The sequence below is a fragment of the Bactrocera dorsalis genome, chromosome 3 (assembly GCF_023373825.1).
Source record: "Bactrocera dorsalis isolate Fly_Bdor chromosome 3, ASM2337382v1, whole genome shotgun sequence".
Taxonomy (NCBI): Eukaryota; Metazoa; Arthropoda; class Insecta; order Diptera; family Tephritidae; genus Bactrocera; species Bactrocera dorsalis.
Window position 1 is genome coordinate 5840453 of NC_064305.1, and position 21585 is coordinate 5862037.

The following is a 21585-nucleotide window of genomic DNA, read 5'->3' on the forward strand; positions in this document are numbered from 1 at the left end:
ATGTCTATATATAGCAGTACATATGTTTGTTAGTGTGTAAAATTAGCTCATTCGAAATCGATGCAAATCGGACAATAACGTAACACGTAATTGCAAAGCAATACTCAGCAGTTAAATGAAGTATCTGATCTTTAAAATAATGATAAGAGAAGTGATGACGTTGAGCGAGATAAATATGTACACCATACAAATTTTAATACCTAAAAGGTGTCTTTATACAAGTGCAATCGCTTGCCTCAAGCCTCCCTCTCCTGACTGCTTTTTGTCTCCGAAAATAATACATTCACCAGATCTTATTTACAAAAAAAAAAAAACTCACGCAAATTTAAAAACATAAATACATTTATAATTAATTACTTGAATCAATACGAACACCTTTGCCCACACTCACTCTCACTCTCCCACCACATTACGCTCGCATTGTTTTGAGAGCTTCAATCAACAAAAACATTTACGAATCAATTGAGATACGCAACCGAACCGCCATATAGCGAAATTCAAATCTTATCAGCGCCTTTGCGCACGAACGGTTCGAAACATTGCCATAACAGTAAACAGAATTTAATGATAAAACGACAAATTAAAAAACGAAAAAACAAATTGAAGCAAAAATTATTTAACAACATCAAACAATATACGTGTTCGGCCCAAATTAAAATTGTGTCTAATTTTTTCATTGCAGTACACTTGCGGCACTCGATGACGAGAGGTGTGTCGAAGACGTCGGTCCCAGCACTCGAGCAGAAAACGTACGAAACGCCAGCGACAAGCGCGACGTGTCTGCTTAAATATCAGAAGTGATTTCGCATCCAATGTGCAAACGAAAAGTGGCGACGTGCGAAAGCAGAGCGCAGCGTCTGGCCGCGTAGCAAAACATAACAAGAAATAGTAAAAAAGAGTTGCAAAAATTAGCTAAAAAAAAAGAAAAAATCAAAAAGTGTTTCAAAAGTGAATGTGCACATAACCTATAAATACATATATATTTACACACCCATATACATATAACCGCTTCGTGTAAATAGGAGCTTCGTGTCGCTCCAAACCAAAATAAACAATCATAGCAACTCAACTGAAAATGTGTTCCAAGGAGTTGCTGCTATTAGCATGCCTCTTCCTGCTCGGCGGTCTGCGTTTGACCTCGACCACGACAACCACCACTTTTGTGGCGGCCATGTCCATAGCGAATCAGGATCTCGATCGTTATTTTCGCACGGCGAATGCCACCCAGATGCTCGCCAATGAGGAGCGTATCATTATAGATGTCTATAATTATGCCTATTTGAATTTCACCTACTTGAATGAGTTTGGTGAAATACGTAAGTTGGCGCATAGTGAGGAGAAGGCACGTTACGGTGAGGGTAAAGTGGATAGTAGAGAGGGTAAACTCGTACACATCAGCACGATCGGTAATATAACCGATGATACGGCTTGTACGTCCAAGATCGCGGGCACTAATGGTGAGAGTTTTCCACCCAAAGGTGTCGGTTGGATTGCGTTGGTGAAGCGCGGTTTTTGCACATTCGAGGAGAAGGTGAAACATGTGTACGATCGTGGTGCGATCGGTGTGATCATCTACAATGACAAAGCGGTCAACAATCTGGAGAAAATGCAGATTAGAGATCAACTGCGTAAGTATGCAAAGTAATTGTAGTTGTTTAAGCGCTTGTATTGGACTCTAAGTACAACAATTACCTTCACAGTAATCAAATGAAATTGCGCGGAATTTGCCCTATATTATAGATATTTATAAGCATATTTAGATAAGCATATTTTGTACTTCTGACTAGGTAACTAAAAGCTAAGGAAGTAATGTTGATATAATATTTTTTTTAAATTACATTTGTTACCAGATTCTGATTATTTACTTCTAAGCAAAATTAATTAAAGATTACTTCACATGTAATTAAATAGAAAATAAATCAAAAATTTAATTAGAAAGTTTGAGAAGAGTTGTTATGAGCTTCTGATTACTGCTTAGTAATCAAAATAAAGTAATGGTTACAATAATTGTAATCAAACATAAAATTAATCCAAAATTAAAAATTTAATTACAAATTAAAAGAGAAATGTTAGGCGATTTTGATTACTGATTCGTAATCAAAATAAAGTAATGATTACATTCAATGTAATTAAACTGAAAATAAATAAAAAAATAAAAATTACGTTATAAAATTAAAGTGCAGTTGTTATGAGCTTCTGATTACTGGTTTGTAATCAAAATAAAGCAATGATTACAGCAAATGTAATCAAATCGAAAACAAATAAAAAATGTGTAAAAGGAAATTTAAAGGTTAAAGTCCAAGTGCTATGCGTTTCTGATTACTGTTTTGTAATCAAAATTAATTAATGATTACAGCACATATATCAATAACTTGCGATTAACAATTATAGATAAACATTCGTTGTTTTTAAAATAATTACTTTTGTAACCAAATTTATTATACTTCAGTATCTTACGATTTCAAATTAAAACATTCTTGGCAAACAGAATTGTCAACTATTTACATTAAGTTAAATTCTTGTTAGTGAGAAAGTAATTTTTTGCAATTAAATTGATTAATCACTTTTAATCAATGCAATTAACGCTTGCGTAATTTTTATATAAAAATAATAACTATGGCAATATTCCTCAAAATAGCTTAGCTATTGCGAAATTATAATTTAGCAAAGGTTTTAGTGCAAACACTGGTAATGGTAATCATTATTTAATACATACATAGAAATAACAGAAATTCAATGTATTTCATCATTTTACAATTTTAACATATGTACATAATTAGCTATAAATGCACGTAATGCAAAATGTAATCATTACTTTTTTAACTTCATTACTTTTATATTAAATTATATAAATTACATATTTCGTTAAACTCTCAACATTATGTAATGTATTATGTAATCTAAAATGTAATCATTACTTTTTTAACTCCATTACTTTTATAACAATTACATATACTCTTAACATTATATTAGCCGAAATGGAATTTGTTATTGTTAAAACTCATACATCTATCTAAAAGTATTTATATGATATTGGTAATGGTTATTATAGAGTTATTAAAACTTGAGCAAAGTAATTATAAAAACATTTTGCAGTACTAAAATTACACTTTCATAAACTTTTTATTTTCTATTGCCATTACAACATAAATACTCAATAACAACGATATTTTAGTTATTGTAATCATTAAGTAATTACAAATAATAACAATAATAATTTAATTTGCGCAGATTATTACGTTGAATTACGCAAGCTTAGAGTTTCATATAATGAATGTATATTAAAGCAAAAATAATAATAGTATAAATAGCCTATACCCTTACTCAACAATTAATCGCAATAAAATTACATTACTTCATTACTTTCTTGCGCATTTCAGGCGATATAACAGCTGTGATAACTTATCTGGAGATTGGTTTGGAAATAGCACGAATCGTTGATCAAGGATTGCAAATGGATGCCGCCATCATAAAAGGCCGATCCGGTAGCCGACCATTAAATACGCTAAACAAGTACGTGTGAATATTTTATGATACCCCTTTTCTTAAGTATTTATTGCACTTATTGATAATGGCCGATGACTACCGAAAGCAGTAATGGCGGCTGCTAGTAAATTCAAACATACAGACAGATGGCTATATAAGTACTTACGAGCATACGTATATTTTATGCATCACTATGACTAGCAGAAAGTGTATCGTACTTTTCAGCTCGGGTGCAAATTTAAGCCGATCACTGCACAAAGTGCTATCTTCATTCATAAAAGTTCCGTGTGAAATTGCTGGTGCTCATTTATAAATATTTATCAACAACAATAATGCATGCGCTTGCTGAATGTCGAATGGTTCAGTGATTGGGCGACTGTTTTGAGGGGTTTCTCATATTTTTTGAAGCGATATCAGGAGAGTTGTTTGCAATCGCGGTATCAGAAGGATGTAAAGAAGGATAGGAGACCCTTTAAATAAAGTATATTAGTTCCTTAGTTTTTGAGATCTTTTTATGAAAATTTGCACACGTTCTTTTCACCTCCAGAATCGATCGATATGACCGAAACGGCGATATCGCACCACTATAGCATATATCTGCTAAATTTAGTTTTTTAATAAAAAAAAATTAATAATTATAAAAATTAATAATTAATAATTATAATTTTTTTTGTAATATTTTTTTCCTATATTTTATTAATAAATAAATTCATTTTTTTTAATAAAATGAAATTAATTAGATTTTTAATATTGTCTAAAAATTTTTCAACTTTTTTTTCTATTAAATATCAAAAACAAAATTTTTCAATAATTTAATAAAAATATTTTTTTTTTATTTTTTAAAAAACAGTTGAAAAGTTTTTTCAATAATTAAAAAAAAAATATAATTTTTAATAATTTTGATTTTTAATTTCCATACATTAATATTTTTAATTTTTTGGGAAATTGTTTGACTACTTTTTTTCGTATTAATAATTATCAAAAAAAATTTTAATTAATTTTTTTAAATAATTTTACATTTTTTTAAGCTTGTATAATTGCCAAAAAATTTTTCTATTAATCCAAAAAATGTTTAATTAATTTTGAAAAATTTAAACAATTTTAAATAATTTTCAAACTTTTTTCGAGTATTTTTTTTAATTATAATTTTTTTTTTAATAAATAATTTTAAAATTTTTTATCAAAAATTATTTAATTAATTTTTTAAAATAATTTTACATATTTTTTTAGGTTTTTGTATGTAATTGTAAAAAATTATTTTAATTAATTTTCAAAATTTGTTTTGACTGCTTTTCAAAAATTTTATAAGTATTGTTTTTAATTAAAAAAAATTAAAATTTTTTTTTGTCAAATATTAGTATTTTTAAAAATTTTTTGTAATAATTTTCATTTTTTTTTGATAATTTTCAAAAATGTCTTGTGTAATATTTTTCTGATACAAAAATATATACTTGCTATATAATCAAGTTCAGCGAACTTTACTGCAGATTACTGGAATTAATTCAGAAGCGCGGCCACGAAAGTGTGTGAACTCATAAACAATATTTGTCATTAGCATATAGACACTACATACAAGTATACATATATACATATAAATATATATACTAAATATTCAAATATGCCACCATCGAAGGCATGCACTCGCATAATGAATTCATATTTACTAGACTTGCAAGAATTTGGCAAATTTTGCAATGCCAATGCACTTGAGCGACACACAATCGCCTTGCCGACTGTCTGCCATTAAGACTTAAGTGAACCCATACTTATGCAAAGCACTGACTGACTGTTTATTTATGTACTAGACTGCTATTTAGTGAATGAAGTCAAAATTAAATAATAAAATTAAACAAATAGTCGCTCGCCATGAAGCACGTGAAACACACACACAGACACGCTTAGCGCTTGGATTTCACGTAGTCGACTGATAAGCGGCTAAGTAATAGTCGCCCGGGGCGCACATTCCAATAATAACACAGCGAGTAATGAGCTGGATGCTGGCGGTGCATTGGCATACATGACGCTCATATACACTTGCAAATATGTATTATACTATATATAATTATAAATATAAATATATACATATGTATAACAGCTAAGCGGTTGCTAAAACGAGAGTGTTTGACAAAAATATAAACAAAATGCGCAAATGTGAATATACATACCTATACTCAGACGATCAAATTTGCTTTATAAAAATAAATATGCAATTCTCTGCGGGGCCACTGAACTGTATGTGTGTATATGTGTTGGTATGTGTAACTAAAATAAGCAGCCAAATTCTCTCGAATACACCTTAGCGCCTTGAGATTTGGAAATGGATAGGCAGCGCAAGCATTTGCGCTTGTTAACTGATAGCTGAGCTGGGTTGATTTGTGTCCAAGAGGTCAATAGCTTTTCTAATGACCTGGGGAGAATTAGAATTGAAGTGCATATTGCGGCAGTTAAGCATTGTTTTGAAATGGGAGGTCTTAAAGTTAGTAAGCTTTATTATCTTTTGGGCATTCGATGCGCTTTGGTTAGCATTTTCCTCTACAGGCACTTATTTCCATTTTTATTAGCTGTGTCTCTTCACTGTGTAAGAAAAATCTTGAGTCAAGTGTTTTAAGCAACTAAAGAATCATTTAGCAAAATAAAAGAAATTAATTGGTAGGTGACTTAGCTAAAAATATAAAGTGACCCTAAATGTAGGCTACATTTTCATAATTTGTATTGTTTTAAGCAACTAAAGAATCATTTAGCAAAATAAAAGAAATTAATTGGTAGGTGACTTAGCTAAAAATATAAAGTGACCCTAAATGTAGGCTACATTTTCATTTACTTTTTTTTAATTTCGAATGTAAACAAATTAATTGGTAGGTGACTTAGCTAAAAATATAAAATATCCCTAAATGTAGGCAACATTTTGTTTTACTTTGCTGTTTGTTTAAAACATTGTCTTCTGTAAGGGTGTTTATTTTAGAAATCTAGAAAAAAAAATTCTCTACAGTCTAAATGCGGTTCAACGTCCTAAAATATCTGCTAGAAGCTCATTTAAAATATCAAAGTTTCATAAAAAATTTTCTACATTCTGATATACTAAAATACTATATGCTAGAAATATGAAAAATTTAATACCACGAAACCTGAAATCATTTGGTTTCTTAATCTTAATATTTTCTTATTTTCAAATGTACATATACATATACATATATATCTTGTATAAGTACATAAGTATATACAAAACAACTTTGTTGCTTATCATACTTGATTATCTTTTAATCCACTAACGCCACGTGAATGAAATGTGGTCTTTAGACTTAAAAATATTCTCCGATCATTATCACGCAAACCCAGACATTATGGTAGACTTAACTGGTAAAATACATATTTTTGCAGTTATAAACACAAATTGCGTAGTTTGGAAATTAAGAAGTAATAAATCTACTCAAGAGCTGACTGTATAATGGATGACTAAATTTAGGTTAATCAAGAGTCTATACTCAAGTATATGATTAATTCATTATCCATCAGCGATTATGTTCTTTCCAAGAGTTAAATTGGTATTGAACTTTGAATATAGACGAAAAGCTTTATATGCTGTGCCACAAACTCGAGTTTATTGCTAGTAATAAACACTTTTCACAGACACTGAGTTTACCACGAAAAATTTCCATTTTTTGTGTTAAAAATATAATTTGAAATAATCAATTCTTAACACTCCTATAAATACTAACTATCAACATATTAAACTCGAGTTTGTGGTAAAATTAAATTTTTTGAAAATATTTCTTTATGAAAATTCAAACATTTAAAAATCGGAAATAAACACTAACTATGCACGATAAACTTCTTATCTTAAACTCGAGTTTGTGGGGAAATTGAAAACTTTTAAAAATAGTGTTTCTTGTTTTATAAAAACTCATGCATTTAAAAATCAAACTCTAAACTCTATATCTTAAACTCGAGTTTGTCGGGAATTGGAATTTTTTTATAAACATTTTTTCTAGTTTTATGAAAATTCAGGCATTTAATTTTCGACAGTAAACACTACTTTAAACTCGAGTCTCGGGATCTTTTAAAAATTTTTTTTCTCATTTTATGGAAACTCAAGCGCTGAAAAATCGACAATAAACAACGCCCTCACTCTATAAACTCAATATCTTAAACTCGAGTTTGTGTCGAAACACTAAGTTTTTCTCACTGTTTCATAAAAAATACAATTTTTAGAAACCACCAAATCTAGCCGTTTAGTAAACAAATTTATAATCCCGACATCTTCCCAAATTATATGGAGAACCTATGAGAACACCTTTCTATTAAAAAAATTGTAATAAGGGTTACAATAGACGGTCGCGGTGCAATCCTCTTTTACTTATCTAATCCAAGGGATCTATTACTACTTCCTGTGAAACTCTTGGTTTTTATTATATTATTTATTATTATTTATATTTTATATTTTTTTATTATTGAATTTTTTTTTACCACCACTTCGCGACTATTCAAAGTACACTCGAGTGCAAAATCTAAAACTTAATACTGTCATGCAAAATTCCAAAGGATTTGATGGATTTATTATATGGTAGAGGCTACCGCCCCCTCCAAAGCTGAGATCATGTCATCCAAAGCTGAGATTATAGCACTACCGAAAATTCCGTTATTTGCATTAAATTTGTGGTTTTATTATCCTATAGTGTGTTACCAAACTTTTCTTTCTATACTGACTGATTTTGCCCTTCCTTATTTCTCTATTTTATAATTTTTTTATTTCTATTCCCTTCATGCTATCTAGTTCCTTCAGTGTTTACTACGTGCGAAATTGTCTCGACGTTGGTTGTTGTTATTATTATTATTGTTGTTGTTGTTACTATTATTGTTTTTAGTGTTGTTGCTGTGGTGATAAGAGCCATGTCGCAGCGTGTACACAACATAAACAAATTGAATTTTTACTGCTCCATAATAAAGATTAAGTTTAGACTTAACATTGAGTCGTTTTGTATTAACAAACGGCTGGGGATCTGGAATATTTTGCACGCACACACCGACAACAACACATGTATACATACAAACATGTTGGCTGTGCGAAAAGAGACATGTCTAAATTCAAATTGTGCCCGCAAAAGTTTTTATGGACATTAAGCTTAGTGTTGGCACACCTGTCGCTCACATACACACGCTCTCACATGCAGGCAGCCATGCTACTATGGAGATAAGTATATGTATGTATGTATGTATATCTAAGCGTGGCGTGGCGCAGTTCTAGCCACTCTCGTCGCGCGGCGAACGCATTTGTATGCATAACACTTGAAGAATGCGCAAAATTTTCGTTGGAATTTGCTTTTTGTTGTCTATTTTCCGCTACTGTGGTTTAGGCTTGTCCATTTTGTGCGTGAATTGTGGTTGGAAAATAATTTTTATACCTTAGACAGGGTATATATAGTACACTGAGAGCATTTAACAAGCAAGAAGTAAACGTTGGAACATACATATATAAATGATCATGCTGAGCAGCTAAGTCGATTGATCCTTGTCTGGCTGTCTGTTCATATGCATATATGCGCACTAGTCCCTCACTTTTTATGTTATCGATCTGAAATATTACACACGTCTTTTGCTCACTAAGAAGCTGCTTATTTCTCAGAATTGTCGATATCAGACAACTATAGCGTATAGCTGCCATATAAACAGAACGATCGGGGTCAAGTGATTGTATGGACAACTTTTTTACGTGCTGAGATATCTTCATGAAATTTGGCAGGGATTATTATCTAAGTTATTGCCATAATCTACGAAGAAATTGTGCCGATCGGACTAATATAGCATACAGCTGTCATACAAACTGAGCAGTCAAAATCAAGACCTTATATAGAAAACTTTTTCAGTTGACGAGATATCTACACGAAATTCGGCACAGATTATTGTCTAAGATAGCACTACAGTCTCCTAAGAAATTGTTCGGATCGGACCACTATAGCATATAGCTGCCATACAAACTGGCTGATCAAAATCAAGCTACAAAGCTTTTTATACCCTTTTCTGCTATAAAAAATTCACCTGTGAAAGGTATTATAGCTTCCGTGCGAACGTAGTAAACGATTTTACTTGTTTTTATTGTTTATTCTTTTTTTTTTTTTCTTTTTTTTTTCTTTTTTATATATTTTTCCTTTTTTTCTTTTATTCCTTTTTTTATATATTTTTTTATTTTATTTTTTTTTTTTCTCCATTTATTTTTCTGTCCATCTTCTTTTAAATACTTTTAAATACTCTGCACGTGCGTCATAAATATTTGCTGCCTCATTGCTTTGGAAGGTTACCGTTGGCAATGAATAAAAATTAGCCCCACCCACCCCCTGCGGCATGTGTGCTGCATATAAAGCAACAATAAAACAATAAAAAATTATAATGATAACAAAAACAGCAAGTCAGTCTAACGCATAAATTTCGCATGTCTAAATTTATTGCAATTATTGCTCGTTGCTTTCATGAAATTGCGCCAAAAATGGAAGTTTCTTGAACTAATCATGCGCCGCCGCTAAATTCATAGTTCAATCACGACGCTGGATTGCCCAGTTACCCACATACATATTTAATGTGTGTATATGTTTGTATGTGTGTGTGTCGAGGTGCCTAATGTCTTTGCAAATTTCCACGTAAAACTTTACAAGACAATTACAAGTTGTTTGCTTAGATAAATAGCTGTGCATTTAAGCTGCTTAGTGACACACGGTGAGGTAATATGCCTGTATGAGATTGCTCACTGGTAGTGCGTTGTTGTTGTACTTGTGTTATGGAGACACATGTGCATATATTGGAATTTAATTACATTTATATTTCATGGCAATAATTACAATATTAGTTGTGGTAATTAATGATTGTAACGATTGACTAGCAGTCGGCGGAGTGTAGATTTGAAACCCAAGCGTGGCTGACATTTTAGACCTATGTACAATATATTTGGCAAAACATTCGAGCATTGAACGAAGAACATTTTTGTGGGACATTTTAAGCCTCGAGGTTTTGCACTGCGACTAATGGAACCCAATAAATATTCGTCCGGAAAAAATATCGTTATAAAGAAATAATAACAAAATTTAGCAGACTTTAATATTCTCTTTTGGTCTGAAAAACTATTCCACTTTTACTAAAAAAAAGGAAAACCCCACTTTCTCTAATTCACTTTGCACCTATTAAATTACAAAAAAATCTAACATTTAATTGTATGTACATATTTGAATTTTCCTTACGCTATTTTTAGATACTACAAGAAAATCGTACAGGGTAGCCGACTACATTTTGGATGAAATTCGGATATGTTGTAGATCATAAAAAAGTAAGTGCGTAGTATTGTTCACGTTTGTTGAGTTGCAAAAAGTTTACAAATTTACATACAAAAGTACATACATACTCGTAAATACAAAAACAACGTATTAGTTATGTAGTAGTGCGATGCGTTTATACAGTTCTACAACATATCCGAGTTCATGCATTGTTTGAGCAAAATAGTATACAGAAATGAGTATTATGTATAAAAAATAATGATTAAATGAAATTAAAAAAAATTAAATAAAAAATAAATTAATTAAATTAAAATAAAACATAATTTAAAAATTATATTTTTAAAATAAAAAAGAAATAAAAAATTAAAAAATAAAATTAAAAAATAATATAAAACTAAGTTTAATTTTAATTTAAAATAATTTAATTTTAATTTAAAATAATTTGATTTTAGTTTAAAACAAGTAAATTTGAATTAAAAACTAAAAAAAGAAAGTAACTTTAATTAAAAAAAAACAATTTTGATTAATTATCTTAAATTATATACAAAAAAAATAAAATATTACAAATTACGCCCGTAAAAATTTTAAAACGATTTAGAAAAATTAAAAAAAAATTTTATATATAACAAAAAAATTAAATTACATAATTAATTAAAAAATTAAATTATTAACAAATATTAACAGATTAAGAAAAATAAAAATAAAATTAAATAATTAATTAAAAATAACAAATAAAATTAATTAAATTTTTTTTAAATTACATTTTTAAATACATTTCTTAAATTAATAAATTTATTTTATTTAATTTTTTTTTAATAAATTAAATAATTAAAATATATTTAAAAAAATATAAAATATTAAAGAATACAAAATATGTAATTAAGAAAAAATTAGAAAAATTAAATAAAAAATGAAACAAAAAAATTTAAATAAAATAAAAAAAAACAAAAATGATTAAGATTTAAAACTAAATTAAATTTAATTTTTAATTTCGTTTAAAAAATTGATTGAAATATATAAAAAAATTAATATTAAAAAATACAAAATATGTAATTAAGAAAAAATTGGATAAAAAATGAAACAAAAAACCAGAAAAAATTTAATAATAAAAAAATTGGAATAAAATAAACAAATATAATTAAAAAAATTTGTTTTTTGGTAAAAGGAAAAATATGAGCGAGCAAATCCTTCAGTGTCTTAAAATGTGTTTTGGATATGTTTAGAAGCATTTTTTGTTTAAATTTTTCAGAAAATGGAATTAAGTTAAAAAAAAAATAAATTAAAATTTCCTCAGTTAACTCAACTTAGCCTACAAATTTTAATTACTTTATATAAATGATAAAATATTAAAAACATAATCCTCAATATTAAAATACTCAAAAATATATTTTATCGTAAAATATATAAATTATGGCTTTATTTCACAAATAAACACGATTTTAAGCTTTGAATGTTACTTTTATTTTAAAAATAAAAAAATATATATACATATATACAAATATATATAAATATCTAAATATATATAAATACTTAAAAGCAAACTATATATTTAAGACATGAGTATTCGTTGTGGCTCGATTATTATTTTATACTATCGATATCTACCTCGTTCTTTTTCGTTTGAATAACTGTAAATATGTTATCTCTCAATTTTTTATCTCTCTAATCTCTTTCTCTCTCTCCATTTCCTTTAAATAATTATTTTTGTATATTAAAAAGTTAGTTCTAAAGTATTTATGCTTGAAAAATCGATTATTTTATTATTTTCTACTCTCTTACATATTCGTAGAACATCCGTGCTGTTTGTGTCCGTCTCCTTCATCGTGCTGATGGTGATATCGCTGGTGTGGTTGCTGTTCTACTACATACAACGCTTTAGATATCTGCAGACGAAGGATCAGCAATCGGTAAGGGCGCAAAGTTTTTTTTTTTTAATTATATAATTATTATAAAAAAGAACAACGACAACAAACGATATACTATAAAAAGAAATGAAATAAGTGAGAACGCAACAAGAGCGAGCGGTGCCGAAGATTACTGATTAAATACGCTCGCATAAGCATATTATATTATCGGTATTGCTTTTTAAATCGTTCTAAAACTTTTCTCAAAATAACTATTTGTTATCGATAATTATCGATATATTCAAAGAATATCACTAAATTATCGATAATTATTGCATAAGTAGTCGCTAATAATCGGTAACAACTACTTATTTTGAGCAATGCGATTGAAAATATGTGATAATTATCGATTTGTACAAATTATCGATAAATATATAAACAGTTGATAATAATTGATATATTGTAAGTTTCTAAAACACTTTTATTTCCGATAATTATCGATATCTCAATATGATGACTATAAGTTATCGATATTTATCGTATAAAAAGTCGATAATTATCGACGACTTGTAGTTATTATGAGCAATGCGATGAGTTATAAGTCATGATTATCGATATGTACAAACTATCGCTAAATATTTCACAAACAGTCGAAAATTTATAGTTAATTCTCGCAAAGTTTTTATACGACTTTTTTTTCGATAATTGTCGATATATTCAAATTGTATCCGTAAATTATTGATAACTAGTACTTATTTTGAGCAATGCGATAACTATCGATATATAAAAATTAACGATAAATATTTCCTAAGCATTGGATAATTAAAGATAATTTGTAGCTATTTCGCGCAAAGTTTTTGAAAGACTTTCCTTTCCTTAATTATCGATATCCACAAATGATGTAGAAATAATCGTTGATAATACCGATACCGAGTAGTACTTTTGATCCATAACACGAGGAATATGTGATAATTATCGATATATAAAAATTATCGATAAATAACTTATTAGCTATCTATAATTATCGAAACTAGTAACACACATCAATTTCGATATATACAAATTATCGATAAATATCTCGCAGCAATCGATAATTATCGAAATTTATAACGCCCAAAATTTTCAATAATTTTTTTAGTAGCATCAGTTATACACACTTTCCCCTTTCTTCTCTCCCTCACAGCGCCAACTGTGTTCGGTCACCAAGAAGGCCATCATGAAAATACCCACAAAGACGGGCAAGAGCAGCGATGACAAGGATATGGACAGCGATTGTTGCGCCATCTGCATTGAGGCCTACAAACCATCCGACTGCATACGCGTATTACCCTGCAAGTGAGTAGTTGAGATCTCTATAGAATTCCCTAATTTTCTAATATTTACAACCAAAACACCGCACTTATCTGCCACTTGTATCTTCCGCTCAGGCATGAATTTCACAAGAACTGCATCGATCCGTGGCTAATTGAGCACCGCACCTGCCCCATGTGCAAGCTGGACGTGCTGAAATTCTACGGTTTTGTGGTGGGTGATCAAATACACACGACACCGAGTCCACAACATGTGCCGCCCCCCGCCCAAACAATGGGCGGCAGCAACGATGTGGAGGTCATTGTAGTTGCGCTAGCGCCGCCCTTCTCCGCGGCACAGCAGACATCACAAACACAACATCAACAACAACAACTCGCACATCAATCGCATTCACACCAAACACCGACGAGTGCGGCTGGTGCAACGCAGACACAGCTGCCAGCGAGCGCTGTGACGCATGCGCAAGCACACGCACATAACTGTAATTGTGCTAGCAGCAGCAATAGTAGTAGTAGTGGTATTAGTGGTAGTAGCGTTAGTGGTAATCATAGTCATTGCAATTGTTGCAACAACACGCCAAGTGATAGCGCGTGCTGCCAACAGCGTAGCAGCGGCGGCAACAACAACAGCAACTGCTGTCAGCACAGCTGCGCCTATGCGCATACTAGTGGCGCGTCCAACAGCAGCAACACCGCCAGCACCCACATTATGCGCCGCAACTCGGCGCCTTTGGTGTTGCAAGTAACCACCGCCAGTCACCAAGTGACCGACGTTTAAGCGTACTGCAACACAAAAACACCAATAACAACACTAAACGCCAAATAGCAGCGCGGCCAAGTGGAGTGAATGCGAGAAATTGAATTTCTTTGGCGCCAAGCTGCAATGCAACTCATCAAAACACACACACACACATTCATGCACTTATGCTACTCACATCACTACAAGTAAACTGTAAATAATTTTTTTTGCTATTTTTGTGCAAAAGTAAAATTTATTGTGAATTTTTTTCAAATTATTTTTTAAGTTTTAGTTCTTACTTGTTTGTTTGTATTTTTGTGTTGTCTTTACTATGCTAAGCGCTAAACGATATCGTCTGTATGATATAGAGAGTAGTTTGTAGAGAACGCAAGTAATTCTTAAGTGTATAAGCGAGAAAAACATTTTGAGACTTTTTAAGACTTAACAGTTACGATTAATGATTGTATATGAGATACATACATATGTATATGTTTATATATGTGTTTGTGTGTAGATATTTGTAGGTTGGAGAGCAAAGTTTTTTCTTTGCAAACTTTTTTTGTTCGAAAAATTAGTGATTAAGCAGATTTGTTTTGCTTTATTTTATTATAATTTTTTAGCTGTTTTTTTTAATTTATCTAAAAAAATTTAAAAATTATTTTTTCTAAAAAAATATCACTTTTTTTCTGTTTTTAAATTTTATTTTATTTTTTTTTGTTTTTTTTTCGAAAAAGGTCCACCTATCTTCTATTTTTATAAAATTTTTTAACGTTTTTCCTGGAAAAAAATTTTCTGAAAAAATTGTAAAATTATAAAAAATTTCAAATATTTGTCTACAAATTTTTAGTGAAGATGGGTTGTCTCATTCTTATTCTGCTATGCTTTTTTAACGATTTTTTTTTGAAAAATTGTAAAAAAAATTCTGAAAAAATTTGAAAAAAATTCCAAAAAATATAAAAAAATTAAAAAAATTATAGATTTTTATATATTTATTTCTTGGTTTTTTATAATAAATTTTTTTTTGGATAAGATCTGTCTTACTTTATTTTATTATATTTTTTTAAAGATTTCTTTTGAAAAAAGTTCTTCTAAAAAAATTTGTCTACAAAAAAATGTTATGTATTTCTAAAAAAAAATTTAATTCATTTACTAAAAATATTTCATTTTTTTCAATAAAATTTTTTTTTTGATGAAGGTCTGTCATACTTTTTTTTAGAAAACTGTAAAAATTTAATTTTACAGAAATTAAAAAAAAAAAATTAAATAAAAATTCTGGAAAATTCACTTTTAATTAAAATTGAAAAAAAAAATTAAATTTTTTTCTGAAATATATTTTCAGATATACATTTTTCTAAAAAATTTGAAAGTTTTTTCTAAAATTCTAAAACCTTTAAAGTTTTTTCTATAATACAAAATTTTTTTTTCAAAAAATTTAATATTTCTAAAAAAATATTGTTTTTGTTTTTAAATTAAATTTTTTGAAATAAAATTTCTAGAAAGTTAAAATTTTTGTTTATAATTTTTTCTCAAAAATTATATTTTTTTCATAAAAAATGTTTCAATAAAAATTCTTGAAAATTCAAATTTTTATTTATAATTCAAAAAATAACTGTATGCCAATATTTAGCTTTTTTTTTTCATTGTGTGTACATATGTACATACAACATACATTATAATGTATATTGAACATTTTTGTTCAAATCGAAAAAAAATTTCGGTCTTTGGTTGTGAAGGCCTAACATATTTTTATGAAAATTTAAAAACACAAAAATTTATATTCAAAAAAATTTTGAAATTTACGTTTTCAAAAAATTTCGAATTTTTTTTTTTTTAATTTTGTTCCCTTAAAAAATATAAAAACAAATTTGCAACAAAATATTAAAAAAAAAAATTTTAAAGAAAATTTGAATTTTAAAGAAAATTTGTTTATACTTTTTTTTAATTTTTCAAAATAAAAATTTTGCTCAAAAAATCCAACCCACATACCAATTAAATCAAAGAAAAACACACACACATACATACACACTTAAACAATAATAAAAATAGCAATTTAATAATTTTAGTGTTTAAAACATAACGGTTAATTCTTAGTCTTAAATACAAGAGCAATCAAGTGTTCCGATACACGCAACGCTAAAGTCGTGGTGACTATTGACTAGTCATTTAATAATTAAATATTAATGAAAATAAATACCATACATATACATATATAAAATAAAGTATATATTATGCGAGTATATGATATGATATCTAAAGAAATATAGAACAGCAGATATGTGTTACTTAACATGCAGTTAAAACGTAGAAATTAAGTCAAAGCGAAACAATTAAGCGCAAAACAATAAAATGCAGATTTGAAATTTTTTTCTTCAAATATACATACATACATACAAAGAAACATATGTAGCAGTGTAAGTGTAGTTAACAAAATATTTGAATAATTAAATATAAACAAATGATTTTCACAAAAACGAAAAAAAACACCTTTTTAATTTATGTTTTTGTTTTACAAAGAAATTATAATTTATTTTATTTTTGAAATAGATTGCTTGCGACATTTTGGAGGCATGCTACTGGGCAGCTTAGATATCTTTGAACCATTTTTATTAAAAATATACTCTCAAAGTTGCTCATTTCTCAACAAAGAAATTTATTAAGGAATTATGTAGCTGCCTCCTCACAACCTTCGCATCTTTATCATATCCACATCTAATATTCAAGAAATTGTAATTTTTTTACCCCCAAAATAGCTACAAGTTAAAGCTAAAATTTAATAGTTAGAACTTAATAAGAGCGAGATTTCTTTCTGTTTATAAATGCCTATTGAATGTACCTTTAAAATTCTTTAGCAGCCCCTAATAGTATGCTACGATTTTATAGTTCGCATTACTTTAGAGGGCTGAGTGCTGATAAAAGCATTCCTTTTATTATACAATCATATTAAGAACTTTTTTTATAATTTATTTTTTTTATGAAATATACATATGTGATAGCCTTTCATTTAAAACCAAAATAAGACATCAAAATTTAGCAAATGCGTGAATTATTTCCGTTTTTATATATTGAATGCAAATATTCATCAAAAATTTCTGAATAGCCCCTGTAGGTATGCTTTTTTTTTATTATTATTAGGTTCAGTTTCATTTATGTATCAATATATCATTGAAAGATTTTCAAGCTTTTTCATTTAAAATATTATCTAAAATTTTTTTTTAAATATTGATATTATATTTAATTTTTAATATAATTTAATCATTTCATTAATTTAATTTTTTTCAAATGTAATTCAGTTTTTCATTAAAAAGTATTTGACACGAAAAAAAATGTTTGCAATATTTTTAATTTTTTTTTTAATTTAATTTATTTTTTAATTAACGAATATTGAAAATTACTATTCAATTTAATTAAATCTTATATTTTTTATTTTACGTTTTCTTATTTAATTTTTTTAAGATATTTAAACTTCTAATTTCACTTTAATTAAACCTTTTTAATTTACATTAATTTTTTTGTTTACTTTTTTTACTTTTTTAATTTTATTTAATTTTTATTAAAAGATATCGAAATATCAATTTTATTTAATTTTAAATAATTTTTTAAATTTAATTAATTTAATTTAAGTTTAATTTAATTTTTATGTAAAATATTCATTTTTTATATTAAAAACCTTTTTTTTAATATTAAAACATTTTTTCATACTGAAATTTTTCTAATTTCAATTAATTTTTTTATTTTTATTTTATTTTTTAATTAAATTACACATTTTTTTTTAATTTCTATTCAAAAATATTGAAAAGTAATTTTGCAATTTAATTTAATATTTTTATTTAAATCTTTTTAGTAATATTTTTAACAAAAAAAATTTTGATAATTTTTTTTTATTTAATTTAATGTTTTTAATTTAATTAATTAATTTTTTTTCAATAAATTTAATTTATCTTTATTTTTAATTAACTTAATTTCTTCTTTAATTTTTACTGGATAAAAAATATATAGTTTTTTTAATTATTGATTAATTTTATATAACTATTTTAATTTTAATTATTATTTTCTAATGAAATTTAATTTTGTTCTTTTTTCAAATTTTTTTGTTGGGTTAAACTTTTTGTAAAAAAATTTTGAATGGTCTGTTTTCAATATAATTTCAGTTTAATTTAAATTTTTTAATTTAATTTTTTTTCAATTATTTATTTTTTTAAATAATTAATATTTTTAGCTAATTTAATATTTTTAACTTATTTTAATTTTTTTAAATAATTTAATTTTTTTTCTTAAATAATAACTTGATAAAATTATTTTTTTGTTAAAAATTAATGGAAATTCCTAGTTTTATTCATTTAATTGAGCTATTTTTAATTTTTAATTTATTTTTTATTTTTTAATAAAATTTGAGTTTCTTCTAAATTATTCAGTGTTTTATTGAAAAATGTTTAATTCGTTCAAAAATGTTAGTTAACAACCATAAAAGCGTAATAACTGTAAAAAAAAAATAATAATTAAATCTTAGAAAAAAAAATACTATTTTAAGCTTTAAAAGGAAAAAGAAACTCGATAATAGCCGCTTTAGGTGAATATACCCTGACAGCCTTTAAAATACAGTTAGACATTATCTATTTCAACAAATTTCCTTTTAAAATTTTCATAAATATGTGTTCATATAGGTCAACCTAAGCTATCTCGCTGCTTTAAAAGAATCATTAGAATCATTTTTTACGCTTCAATTTTATTTTATTTTTCCCTTCAAGCGCTATAATTAATATATTTGATTAAATATCGTTGAATAACCCACAAGAAAAAAATTTTGCCAACTGAAAAAAAAAAATCTCTAACTTTAAAAGAGTTTTTTTCAATTCGTAAAACACAACTATAACTGAAAATAGTTTTGTACATACACACATACAAACATGCATATATAACCGAATCATATGTATATGTATTAAGCTAAGTTAGTTAAGTGCGCTATTCAAGAGTTACGGAAAATAGTTAATAAAAATCGCTAAAATTTATGAAATAAACGAAAGTATGAAGAAGAATTCTAAAAACGCTACCGAATTTTTATTAGCTCTGCTATGCTTTAGAATGCTTGAAAATGCCGCTTCGGGTTTTTGTGGCTGCTTTCATGGTGCTAGTGTCTAGAACGCTTCAAAAGGTTGCAGAAGAGTGACATCAATGTAAAATATTAATTACAAATCTCATTAGCGCCCATTTAAAAATACATAAATTTTCAAAAACAGTTTTCGAAAAATAGTTTTGAAATGCAGTTGCTTCAACTTTTCACAAAATAAATTATCATAAGAGAAATTGCTTCAGAAAACGCTTTTAAAACAAAAGTAAAGCTACGCTTAAGGTAAATCGATCTCTACAGCATTTAACTGTATATAACGGTTAACACATATCATGCCAACACAACCGCATCTACATGGCGCTGAATTTTTAGAACACGTATATACGATTTAACCGAGTACTTACTTCTATATACCATCAGTTTCTTGGCAGCGAGGAAAGCATTTTGGAATATGAACCCGATCGCCCGCCGGTAAACGCCACAAATGCGACAGGTGCTGCAACTGGTAACGGCAATCTCAGCTCTACAGTGGCAGCTGGCGCACAAAACAGCGGAGCGCTCGGCGAACTCATGCGCAGCCGCGATTTTGTCATTGACTTTCCGCGCATTTTCGTGCTTGAAGCTGGCGCCGTCACCGGCACACACGAATCCTTGTTTCCTGCACGTTTGCCAGAGCGCTCACAGTCCTCGCTATCGCTGGCCAATGCAAAGGATTGGATGTCCGCCATGACTAACAAGCTGGACGAGCAGCACGGGCTGCGACGCCTGCGGCGTGGTGTGGCGCGCGACGGCATGGATGAGGTTTGCGTTTGAGCTCCATTATTACAAAATAAATTTTATGAAAAATTTTGGAAATATTTACAGAATTTATTGACGGTCTGCGCGGAAGCGGTTAAGAAGCGTCGTTCACGCTCCGCCGATGGACGCTACTCGAGCAGCTTTTATGCGCGTCAGCAGGCCATGCAATTGCAGGGCGAACTGGAGTGCGGTTATGGCGACGGCGCGGAAACAGCCGAGTGCGTTAAGCCCGATGAAGTTGCCAAGTTGCGCCCAAATGCCACCATTTTGGACTTGACCGATGCTGTTTATGCGGAGTCGCGCCAGCGCCAACAGCAAGTGAACAATTGCGCGTTGCCACACGCTGAGCTGGAGTATGCCACATCCAATGCGCGTCGCCGTTCGTTAAGACGCGGCAGTGAAAGGGCCATACAGCTGCATGAGTTGCCATATCGCTCACCGGTGACCAGCCAAGCTGGCACTCCGGCTGGTAGTCGTGAGTCAACGCCGCCACTGGATGTGGCTATCACGATTCAGGTGAACGGCGAAGGTATCGATTTGGAGTAGAAACGAAAAGACTGTATACAGAGAGGCTGCTGAAGAGATTTCTTAATGATATTTTTAATTTTGCTTCAACACATATTCACTACACACACTGGTTACACTTCCAAAAAAACAGAAAGGTGAATGAAAGGATGAATTATTTGTCTGTAATTGAGTAATTGGAACTGTTAATTTGAAATAAAGAGTTTAAATTGAAGAAAGAATACCTGATTATGCTAATACTTGCTCAAGGAACTAGTTTTCTCGTAAAAAATTTCGGCTTAGTACACTTACCAGCACTTATGAAATCCTTCCAACTGTTTTGGCGTTTAAGTTTGCTGTTGCTGCAATCTTTCTTAGCGCTTATCGCTTAGAATTGTTGTTGTAGTAATATTAATAAACTTCTAATGATGTAAAGAGACTTCTCAGCCGGATGTAAGTTTCCGGATGTTCTAGAAACGCCTACGAACAGACCCCACACCACGCACTTTCACTTCACATTCTTTGAACATTAATTTCTATATTCTGACACATATGCAAAAGCTAGCAACACTGCTAATTTAAA

The 21585-nt window shown here is 28.9% G+C and overlaps 1 protein-coding gene across 2 annotated transcripts in view; it reads left to right on the top strand.

The window, feature by feature from the left end:
- LOC105228417 (protein goliath) overlaps positions 1–21244 on the top strand; it is a 111565-nt gene extending 90321 nt beyond the window's left edge. For both annotated transcript variants that reach the window (XM_049453605.1, XM_049453607.1), the window contains 7 exons: positions 683–1628; positions 3381–3513; positions 12532–12649; positions 13770–13921; positions 14014–14110; positions 20121–20501; positions 20565–21244. In XM_049453605.1, coding sequence (XP_049309562.1) covers positions 1076–1628; positions 3381–3513; positions 12532–12649; positions 13770–13921; positions 14014–14110; positions 20121–20501; positions 20565–21044 — 1914 coding nt within the window. In that variant the 5' untranslated portion in view covers positions 683–1075 and the 3' untranslated portion in view covers positions 21045–21244. The remainder of the gene's footprint in view (positions 1–682; positions 1629–3380; positions 3514–12531; positions 12650–13769; positions 13922–14013; positions 14111–20120; positions 20502–20564) is intronic.
- The last annotated feature ends 341 nt before the right edge of the window (positions 21245–21585 follow it).